This window comes from Salmo trutta, chromosome 20, assembly GCF_901001165.1.
Source record: "Salmo trutta chromosome 20, fSalTru1.1, whole genome shotgun sequence".
Lineage (NCBI taxonomy): Eukaryota > Metazoa > Chordata > Actinopteri > Salmoniformes > Salmonidae > Salmo > Salmo trutta.
The window spans coordinates 9389750-9401771 of NC_042976.1; the positions used below are offsets into that span (position 1 = coordinate 9389750).

A 12022-nucleotide genomic window follows, 5' to 3' on the forward strand; every position below is an offset into this window, starting at 1 on the left:
AGCTGGCTTGTCAGCACAGTTATGTCCACTACTCTGAATCTAATGGCTCCTACACCTCTCACACAAACAACAATAGTGCAAGGTTTATGTCTGCTTGGTTACAAGTGACAGCACCTAATAGAAAGGTCACTGGAATTGCTGCGGCATCCCCTGCAACACCTCAATGACCAGTAACAGAAGTGTTGTCGGCCTATGGTTGTGCCTAGCCTATATGACCACTACATGAACATCAGCTAGGCTCAGAATGGCTGTACCGGGATAAATAATAGCAGTAGTCGGGCTAAACTCTCACCCATCTGCTTCTGAGAGTGTGAAAATGAAAAGTTCACACCTCTAAAGTGAGACACGGCATCCATTTTGATGAGGCAATAAAGGGACTTGATAAGTAAATCAATCTTTCCTCCTCCAGAGTGTGACTTTTCAATGACACTGCATCTGTGAGGAAAAAACGGACAGAGAGCCAACTGCAACATTTCTGAATCGTGTGTGGACATGAATAAAATTATTATTCCACACTCTCGAATGGTGTGATAGAGGAACATGTGTTTATGTTTGTCCAGGGGGTTGTAGTTGTCTGATGAGTTGCAGCATGTGTTTATGTTTGTCCAGGGGGTTGTAGTTGTCTGATGAGTTGCAGCATGTGTTTATGTTTGTCCAGGGGGTTGTAGTTGTCTGATGAGTTGCAGCATGTGTTTATGTTTGTCCAGGGGGTTATAGTTGCCTGATGAGTTGCAGCATGTGTTTATGTTTGTCCAGGGGGTTGTAGTTGTCTGATGAGTTGCAGCATGTGTTTATGTTTGTCCAGGGGGTTGTAGTTGTCTCATGAGTTGCAGCATGTGTTTATGTTTGTCCAGGGGGTTGTAGTTGTCTGATGAGTTGTAGCATGTGTTTATGTTTGTCCAGGGGGTTGTAGTTGTCTGATGAGTTGCAGCATGTGTTTATGTTTGTCCAGGGGGTTGTAGTTGTCTGATGAGTTGTAGCATGTGTTTATGTTTGTCCAGGGGGTTGTAGTTGTCTGATGAGTTGCAGCATGTGTTTATGTTTGTCCAGGGGGTTGTAGTTGTCTGATGAGTTGCAGCATGTGTTTATGTTTGTCCAGGGGGTTGTAGTTGTCTGATGAGTTGTATGTGCATCTGCAAAAGCCATCCTTTGTTATGATTTCAAACCACAGGAACAAAAACGAGTCTAAAAATCTTGATAACCGTTTGTCTGTCCCTCATGGCAATACTAAACAGAAGTAAAGACTTGAAAGAGTGGATTAAAACTCTTATCCGGCAGAAGGAAGATAGAGAGCTCAGACGCTGAGTCACACGTTTCTTATCCAGAAGTGGTATTTAGAAGTAGCATTCCTTCATATTATTATTTTCATTCTTCCATACATTCAGTCTGATTCAAATCTACTTCAGGAAACCCAAACATTTCTGTCAGCATGTTCCTCTGAGTTGACAGGTAGAAGGCAAACTAGCTAGCTACGTATATCCCCAAGGATGTCTGTCGTTACTGTCAGATATAACGCCCCTTCGGAGCGTTGTCATGAGGAATGCCAGTTATAGAACTGAAGCTCTCGCATATAAATGAACAAGCTTGGCAAAGTTAACAGCCTGAATTTTTTTTAAGGATTAAAATAGAGAACAGAGCCTTGTACGGTAAATAAATAATCAACGAGGATACTCACCCCCACCCCGTCTTCCTGTCGGTACTGCTTCCAGGCTCGGCCTGTGTCACTGAACAGCAGCAGGTAGCCACTGACCCAGTCTGAGCCTCCGTAGCGCCCCTGTGTGGCAACGGCCGTCAGCTCCATCCTGTCCCTGAGGTCCAGCTGCAGCCACGGCTGTCTGTCTGTCACCTGGGGAGACCAGCCTCCCGCTCCTCGGGAGACCAGAGAGAGAAAACAGTTCAGAACAGGAAGGTGCAGAAAGTGACCTAGCATGTGACACAGCAGGAGAAGAAACACACACACACACACACACAAACCCAAACAGATTCGTAGTCCAGACAGCTAGCTCCAGTGTGAAATATTATTTTCCTTAAAACTCCAGCCGATTCAGAGAATATCGAATGTGTGCGAGAGAGTGGGATTGTATCTGGTGACAGGTCACTGTGGCAGTTATTTTGACTATAGAACTGTGAGTCTGCTTTGTCAGATAGGAATAATAAGGCATTATTCAGCTGGGCATTTGGGTTAATTAATTCAGACTCCCTGGCTGTACTCTACTATAGGTGTTCATGAGCACTGCAGAATGATCTAAACCCTGTCTCAAAGAAAATACAATTTAATTTGATTTGATTTGATTTAATGTAGCCTTATTGGAGGTGATTTGGACAGTGCACTGTATAAGGGTTACTGTCAATTCAACAGTAGCTTACAGAGAGCTCAGTGGCACAAGTACAATTCTGTATTTAATATTACAGAACACCTGCTGTAATATGAATACGGTATCAAAGCAAGTACAGTGTAATGACACACAGTACAATATTGTAAAATTGACTGTATTATACTGTAAAAACTAAATGCTGCCATAATCAGAATGAATGAATAAATTAATACATGAAATTCAGTGGCGGGAAGCGGTTTGTATTTCACAGTATTCTACTGTAATTACAAGGGATTGGTGCAAGCAGATTGGCTGCTAGGTAAAGTGTTTACACATAACAGCATATTAATGAATATTTGGTGTATTATATCACTTGCGCTTCTAGAGGCCTTGACAAAGGCTTCCAAACTGGCAGCGACAATAGGGCAAAACAGACCAAAAGGAAATGGCAAAATGCTGAACCATTTCAGGTTTAAGACTTGCTGCCACTCCAATCTGTCCCCTATACAATTTAAATTGAAATAGCCACATTGGCTGGACTTCGCTGAAGACCCACAGATCTCTACATTACTCCCTTTTTGTTCACAAAGCCCTTCTTCATAAACTTCCATCTTATCTAACTTTGCTGTTGAAGTATTTTTTTTTAACCTTTATTTAACTAGGCAAGTCAGTTAAGAACAAATTCTTATTTACAATGACAGCCTAGGAACAGTGTTGTTCAGGGGCAGAACGACAGATTTTTAGCTTGTCAGCTAAGGGATTCGATCTTGCAAACTTTTAGTTACTGACCCAACACTCTAACCACTAGGCTACCTGCTGCCCCACTATATAGACATCTGAGTTGTCTAACGCGTTCACAGGTTTGATTAACTCTTGAGGTTCCTAGGGTCTCCACAAAGCTAGGTAAATCTGCTTTTAGTTTTATGCACCGTATTGCTGGAACACAATTCTAACTACATTTAATCTTGGTGTTCTGGTGCCGTTCCGGCAATTTAAAGTATTGATTGAGGACTTCATTGTGGAGGAATGTAACTGTTTTTCTGGGTGATTTGTGATGTTATATTTATGCTTCCCATGACTGTGTTTTTATATTTTAATGTGTGTATATATACAGTATTTTTGGTATAATGTGTCTACATTGTATTACACATCATTTGGAAAACAGACCTAGGTCTCAATATGTCTTTCCTGTAAAAAAAGGTTAAATAAATATTAAGCACTTCTGCAAAATCACTTCTAAATTGGAAATCTAGTAACTATAAGACTCTCAAGACTGGTTGGTTCTACAGGTTTTGTGGGTTTCCTCTGAGTTAGGGAAGACTGCCTTAAGTTACTGTGCCCCTCATTCCTGGAATGACCTACAGGTCATTCCAAAACTTGATTCTTACATCTCATAAGGTAAATTTAGCACTCTGATAAAAAATGTGACCAATGAAAACTGCACGTATTGATTTTTTGTATATATTTGTTTTTACTGCCCTTTTGAATGTAACATAATTTATATGAAATTCTGTAACTGTAATTTTATAAGGATCATTCTTGAATTGTTGTTCACATTAGATGATATGTTGTTTTCAGAGAACCATTGGAAACGAGACCCCGGTCTCAATGGTTTCCACTGGTTAAATAAAGGTTCATAAAAAAACAAATTAAAACCTGTTGGGGGCTAGGGGGCAGTATTGACAGTTTCGGAAAAAATATGTGCCCATATTAAACTGCCTCCTACTCAAACTCACAAGCTAGGATATGCATATTATTAGTAGATTTGGATGGAAAACACTCTGAAGTTTCTAAAACCGTTTGAATGGTGTCTGTGAGTATAACAGAACTCATATGGCAAGCAAAAACCTGAGAGAAATCCTACCAGGAAGTGGAAATCTGGATGCATGGGCTCTCTTCAAGTCGTTTCCTATTGAATACACAGTGACGTAGTAATAATTGTCCACTTCCTACAGGCTTCCACTAGATGTCGACAGTGTTTACAAAGTTGTTTGAAGCTTCTACGATGAACAGAGCCCGAATGACAAGGAAGAGAAGTTGTTGAGGCAGGGGGTGACATCACTTCTTGGAGCGCGTTCATGAGGATGGATCCCTCCCGTTCCAAAACCTTTTTCAAGACACAGGAACCGTCCGGTTGAAATATTATTGAATCTTCACGTTCTGAAGGCCCTAAAGATTGATGTTTTACAACGTTTGACATGTTTGAACGAACGTAAATACAACTTTTTTTTACTTTTCGTCGCGACATCGTCCGCACGCTTTCTACACTTGGAGTAGCTTACTGGACGCACGAACAACAAGGAGTTATTTGGACATAAATTATGGACTTTATTGAACAAAACAACATTTGTTGTGGACCTGGGATTCCTGGAAGTGCCTTCTGATGAAGATGATCAAAGGTAAGGGAATATTTCTAATGCAATGTATGATTTTAGATGACTCCAAGATGGCGGCTATCTGTATACCCTAGTGTATTTTTCTGAGCTCAGTACTCAGATTATTGCAAAGTGCTTTCCTCGTGAAGATTTTTTGAAATCTTTCATAGCGTTTGCATAAAGGAGATGTTCATCTATAATTCTTTGAATGACAGTTTAATTTTGTATCAATGTTTATGACAAGTATTTTTGTAAATTGTGGCGCTGATTCACCGGCAGTATTTGAGGGAAAATATTTTCTGAACGTCACACGCCGATGTAAAATGCTGTTTTTATATATAAATATGAACTTTATCGAACAAAAAATGCATGTATTGTGTAACATGATGTCCTAGGAGTGTCATCTGATGAAGATCGTCAAAGGTTAGTGCTGCATTTAGCTGTGTTTTGGGTTTTTGTGATGCATGCTAGTTGCTAGGAAAATGGCTGTGTGGTTGTTTTTGTCGATGTACTCTCCTAACATAATGTAATGTTTTGCTTTCGCTGTGAAGCCTTTTTGAAATCGGACAACGTGGTTCGATTCAGGAGAAGTGTATCTATAAAATGGTGTAAAATAGTCCTATGTTTGAGAAACAGAAATTAATAGATTTGGTTTTGAATTTGGCGCTCTGATTTTTTCGCTGGCTGTTGATCCCGGTTACGGGATCCGTGCGGCAAGAGGTTTTAAGATACTAAAATGTACAATATGCTGCAGTAAATTGTTTTACTGCTGATAATACCAAAAATGTGCGTATAAATTACAGTTTTCCGTTACAGTGTGGTATAAGGCTATCCCTTGGTAGTGCCCTAGACTGATCCTTCCAGCCGGATCTGAACTAATTCGAGTTTATCTTTCTTGTCTTTCTGGTAGTGAACCATTAAGGGCTTCAAAACTGTAGGTCTTCCTTGGAAAAACAGAGGTAAACATGAAACCAAAACAACTAAAGATAGGCTTTGATCCTAGCCTGATATTGGTATTCAGCATTCTGTTACACGCAGTGTCGTTACTCTAAAATATGAACACAGTCTGCGGACCTCCCAGATAAACTAACAGAGAAACAGACATGCTAGCAGAGAATGATTAGTAGTCTGTCATTGAGATGCATATATCCTGGTAGGTTTTTTCCTAAGCTTGAAATTACTTAAGAAAAAAAAACTCTCCATTTAAGCTATGCATTTCCAGTATGTGGAAAGCTTGTAGAAGCATTAGGTGAGAAGTAGATCTAATGTATTTTGGTGATAGAAACCCCACATTATTTTGTGTGTGTGTCTGTCCATTGAATTTCTAATTTAATTTCAAGATTTACTGAGGGAAACACATTGCCCAGTCCATCTCCATCATGAATTCAGTGGCTAAGATTCCACAGGGGGTGGAGATATTGTAAAGTATGGTGTGTTTTTTAAAGATGTGTTTAATCCCCACAGCTACTGAGTCGTTGAGCGGAAGAAGACAGGTTAGCTCTGGCAGAAAGGTTCATTACTCAGCTGCTGAAGGCTGGTACACACCACCATGGGAGCAGATGAGTGCAGCATATCAAACCAGAGTCTGAGCAACAGAGGAAGCATCGTTTACGGTTGTTACAGACACACGTAGGGAGGTTGGCCGTGGCTAAAAATAACCCAGGGTACAGTCAGCGTTTGATGGACAGGGTGTGAAAAATATATGTGCATATCTGCTACCCTGGAAGGTCTGTGGTTGTTATATATTTATAAGTATGCTAAAGCTCATACAGTGAAGAGCAGTTTAGAAGGCAGGCATGAATGTACAATTCCAGCAACTCTACGTTGTTGCCACATTGACTACGAACCAGACTGAAGAGTATGGATTACATGGGACAATTAGGTTGGCCTTTGAGTTGATCAATACTTTGACACGTTTTAATTTACATGAGTGAAAGCCACTGATGTTTAGTGATCAGACGCAGGTAGCTGACTCTAAATGAAACGGCTGGCAATTAATCTAACAACTGCTCACAACCATAGAATTAAATGACAAGAAATTGTTGTTTACAATCCATTGATCAAAGAATTTATAGCTATACACCGATAATTTATGTTTATTAATTAAGCTACATGTGGAAATGAAATGTTAAACAAACATACTCTGCACGTGATGTTCATGGGAAGTAGGCATCACGAGGATCATTATTACTGATATGTCTACTCAGTGTTGAGCATGGTCTTAGTCTTTACTCACCATCTCGTCTGTTGAGCTTGGCGAAGTGTGGAGCGTTACTGATGGAGGACTGCGAGGACCTCTCAAAGGAGGCCTGAAGCAGATTTGAAACCAAAGGGCCATCACAGTTATCTAAAAAGACCAAAACCAGAACACTCAGGTCAGTAAGATCATAAAGTAGTCTGAAAACTGTAGCAAATATGCTTTCCACATACATTTTATAACATTGAAATGATCCAATTTCCTGTGATCTCCTTGAGCATGTATTATACTGTCTTCAGTGAATGATTGATGACATTCAAGCGAGGTTCACTGGCTCCAGTATCTGCCAAATGACAGTGTATTGTATATGCAGACAAACGTGACAACCAACTCATTAAACTCTGATGGCATTAGACACAAAAGATGGGAAAGACAAACGGTGCTGAGAAGGGTTACACCTAATGCTTCATTTCAAAGTCATGCACAGGCTGATGAAATATGAGTTCTCCTAACTTTGTCTCTTCGTTTACCAAGCTTTACCGTTCTTTGTGGACTGGGAGACTTAACTAATTACGTGTCATAAATGAGTCAAATATTTTGGCATTTGTGATGGAGCACCACAGTGAAAGTTAATTTACCCATTGTTGTTATAGTCCTTGATACAAGAATGATGGGAAATACAATTATTCCCATTATAAATGAGCGGTCATATGTGTCATACATCATTGATTCATATTGGATAATACATGGTTTCCAACATTCTGAAGCTAGCCCTCTTCATCTAGGAATGTGCACCATTTTGTTTACGTTTGTCTCTAGAGAATGTGGATAGTTTGACGATTAGCTATGCAGAAAGTACAGAGACCTTCAAATGACTGACAACAAACCGTCTAGAACAGGGATCATCAACGGCGGGCCAATTTTTTCTTGAGTGGATGGTCGGGGGACTGGAATGTAATGACAAATAATTTGTAGACTGCAAATTGACTGCAAGAAGCCCAAACAGATATAATCTTTGACTAAAACATAATAATTTCAAACCTTGCTTACATTTGTATACGATCACGTGTCTCTATAATATGCGTGGGAACACATTTCCAAAAATAAAATCACATGGAGTTGATTTCCTGGTGTTGTTACAGTCTTTTATGTCCAGCAACTAAAATAAAATAAAAAATCACATTTTTTTAATGTTTATTTATTTTTTGCTCATAAAACTTGGAGAGGGGGCAAATAAAACCACGCAGGGTCCAAATTCGCACCACGGGGCACGAGTTGGGGAACCGTTGCCTAGAACTTGTTTGAAGTTATCTGTCCTGCTCCAAAGTGGATTACAAGTCTCTTTAATCTGTCATTGTTGGGATGAAGTCATTTTCAGTTTAGTGGAAATCAACAAGAAATCGCCTCCTTGTTCACATAAAAGAACACAAGCACTTTTTCTTATTTTGTCTGCTTGCCCTTCCTCTAACAATTGACATATTTTTTTATCTGTTCAGAATAGTGTCAAGAAAACCCAAGAGACAATCCAATCGTGTTTCCTGTTTTCAATTGTGGCTTCAAAGAGCATCAGCACCGTATTTGATTATGATGCTGCCAGGCTTTTATATCACATAACGAGCACATATCACTCCTTTCTTCTCTCTTCTCACATTCTTATGTTCCCTCTAGTCTTACAGTGTATTCGGAAAGTATTCAGACCGCTTCCGTTTTTCCACATTTTGTTACGTTACAGCCTTATTATGAAATTGCTTAAACAAAAAATGGCCCTCATCAATCTACACACAATACACCATAATGACAAAGCGAAAAAAGGTTATTAGAATTTTTTTGCACATGTTTTAAAAATAAAAAACAGAAATACCTTATTTACATAAGTATTCAGACCCTTTACGAGGAGACTCGAAATTGAGCTCAGGTGAATTCTGTTTCCATCGATCATCCTTGAGATGTTTCTACAACTTCATTAGAGTCCACCTGTAAATTTAACTGATTTGACGTGATTTGTAAAGGCACACACCTGTCTATATAAGGCCCCACAGTTGACAGTGTATGTCAGAGCAAAAGCTAAGCCATGAGTTCGAAGGAATTGTCCGTAGAGCTCCAAGACAGGATTGTGTCGAGGCACAGATCTGGGGAAGGGGACCAAATAATTTCTGCAGCAGTGAAGGTCCCCAAGAATGCAGTGGCCTCCATAATTTTTAATTGGAAGAAGTTTGGAACCACCACCCGGCCAAACTGAGCAATCGGGGAGAAGGGTATTGGTCAGGGAGGTGACCATGAACCTGATGGTCACTCTGACAGAGCTCCAGAGTCCCTCTATGGAGATGGGAGAACCTTTTAATCAGGCCTTCATGGTAGAGTGCCCAGACGGAAGCCTAAATGCCAAGCGTCACATCTGGAGGAAACCTGGCACCATCCCTACGGTAAAGCATGATGGTGACAGCATCATGATGTGGGGATGTTTTTCAGCGGCAGGGACTGAGAGACTAGTGAGGATCGAGGAAAAGAGGAATGGAGAAAAGTACAGAGAGATCCTTGATGAAAACCTGCTCCAGAGCACTCAGGACCTCAGACTGGGGTGAAAGTTCACCTTCCAACAGGACAACGACCGAAAGCACACAGCCAAGACAACGAAGGAGTGGCTTCAGGAGAAGTCTCAAGGCTCCCCATCCAACCTGACAGAGCTTGAGAGGATCTGCAGAGAAGAATGGGAGAAATTCCCCAAATACAGGTGTGCAAAGTTGTAGCGTCATACCCAAGAAGACTTGAGGCTGTAATCGCTGCCATAGATGCTTCAACAAAAAACTGAGTAAAGGGTATGAATACTTATGTAAATGTAATATTTCAGTTTTTTATTTTTAATAAATTTGCCAAAATGTCAATCCATTTTAGAATAAGGCTGTAATGTAACAAAATGATGAAATAGTCAAGGGATCTGAATACTTTTCGAATCTACAGTATGTCTATCTCTTAGACCACACCTGTTCAATTCATTCCACGGAGGACCGAGTGTCTCTGGGTTTTCCCTCCTCCCTTGTACTTGATTGTTGAATTAAGGTCACTAATTAGTAAAAGAACTCCCCTCACCTGGTTGTCATGGTCTTAATTTAAAGGGAAAAAGGAAAAACCCACAGACACTAGGCCCTCCATGGAATAAGTTTGACACCTCTTAGACTTTCTCTCTTTCCCTGAGGCCAATTAGTACATTGCATCATTGATTCAGTAGTACCTGATTGACCTGCTGAGACCTGCTGCTTTCCACTGCACCTTATTGCCACTCACCATAGCGATGCTGAGAACAGTTTGTTTACAGACTGGAGTGAATGCCAGCATGAAACTCAGCTCCACAGAGAAGTGTGTGGTATATATCTCCTTTTCATAGTCCTGTATTCTCTCTGGCTCCCTCTTCTATTTCCTTGCATTTCTCTCTTACTCCTCTCCTCTCTGAACACTTTCCCGCCCCCAGCTCAACTGTGTCTCTCTCTCTTTCTCATTAGAGCATATTTCCTCTCATCTTCTCTCCTCTGTGATTGCTGGGGACAGCTTTTTCCCCCATCAGCTGGATGAGGCTTTGCCCTCAGATTGCAGTCTGGGACCTGTCACTGACCCCCTCCCCCTACCTCCTCCCCTCAGAGGAATGCAGAGGAAGACTGTGTCTACTCTATACACTCTCTAGAGGCCTGCGGTTTTAGTTGCCAAGTGGTAGCTAAGCTGATTATTCAGCTAATTAACCTTTTCACGAGTCTGCTCAATAAGACACACATCAAAAAAGATGGCTCCAGGTTTTATGAATTGATTTCCAACAACATCATGAGAGAGAAAGAGATGAGAGAGTGAGTGACAGCAGGAAGAAGAGACATATGATGAAAGCAGGTAGAAAGGGTTCAAGGTGGAGAGGGGTCCTGGGGAGTGAAGGATGCAGGGTGGAGAGGGGTCCTGGAGAGTGAAGGATGCAGGGTGGAGAGGGGTCCTGGGGAGTGAAGGATGCAGGGTGGAGGGGGGTCCTGGAGAGTGAAGGATGCAGGGTGGAGGGGGGTCCTGGAGAGTGAAGGATGCAGGGTGGAGAGGGGTCCTGGAGAGTGTTGGATGCAGGGTGGAGAGGGGTCCTGGAGAGTGTCGGATGCAGGGTGGAGAGGGGTCCTGGAGCGTGAAGGATGCAGGGTGGAGAGGGGTCCTGGAGAGTGAAGGATGCAGGGTGGAAAGGGGTCCTGGAGAGTGAAGGATGCAGGGTGGAGAGGGGTCCTGGAGAGTGAAGGATGCAGGGTGGAGAGGGGTCCTGGAGAGTGAAGGATGCAGGGTGGAAAGGGGTCCTGGAGAGTGAAGGATGCAGGGTGGAGGGGGGTCCTGGAGAGTGAAGGATGCAGGGTGGAGGGGGGTCCTGGAGAGTGAAGGATGCAGGGTGGAGAGGGGTCCTGGAGAGTGAAGGATGCAGGGTGGAGGGGGGTCCTGGAGAGTGAAGGATGCAGGGTGGAGAGGGGTCCTGGAGAGTGAAGGATGCAGGGTGGAGGGGGGTCCTGGAGAGTGAAGGATGCAGGGTGGAGGGGGGTCCTGGAGAGTGAAGGATGCAGGGTGGAGAGGGGTCCTGGAGAGTGAAGGATGCAGGGTGGAGGGGGGTCCGACAGGGTGCAGGATGCAGGGTGGAGAGGGGTCCGACAGGGTGCAGGATGCAGGGTGGAGATGGGTCCGGCATGGTGTTTAGGCCCCTCTTGTTAACTCTCAGTGTGGTTCGTTTCCGCTAAGATACGTCAGAGACAGACCGAGTAGCCTTTACATTCTGTTAAAAAATAAGAAGAAGAAAGGTTGGAAGATGTGATTCTGTGGTTCTAAGCTGTGAGGCTGTAGTGGCCAGGGAATGATATGATATCCAATGAGGGCTCTAAGTACCTAAAGGAAAGGACAGCAGCGAGCCTCCAATCTGCTCAGAAACATACAGGGTCATACAGTCATACTGTAGAATCACTGATATCCCCAAGCCTTAACCGCTACAGATTGGAGAAAAAAACATTTAGAAATTAACACATATCACAGATTTTGTGGTGTTATTTGCAGCACAATTTTTTAAAACAAATTATAACAATCTAAGCAAGAAGCTAGAATGAGGTAGGTGTCCCTTGCCTTCTCTGCATTGCTCATCT

General features: G+C 42.1%; 1 protein-coding gene across 1 annotated transcript in view; it reads right to left on the reverse strand.

The window, feature by feature from the left end:
* LOC115155523 (contactin-associated protein-like 5) overlaps window positions 1-12022 on the reverse strand; it is a 154444-nt gene that overhangs the window by 92646 nt on the left and 49776 nt on the right. Inside the window, exons 2-3 of the mRNA XM_029702203.1 lie at window positions 6927-7037; window positions 1676-1869 (exon numbers count right to left, since the gene is read on the reverse strand). Of these exons, the coding sequence (XP_029558063.1) occupies window positions 1676-1869; window positions 6927-7037 (305 nt within the window). The remainder of the gene's footprint in view (window positions 1-1675; window positions 1870-6926; window positions 7038-12022) is intronic.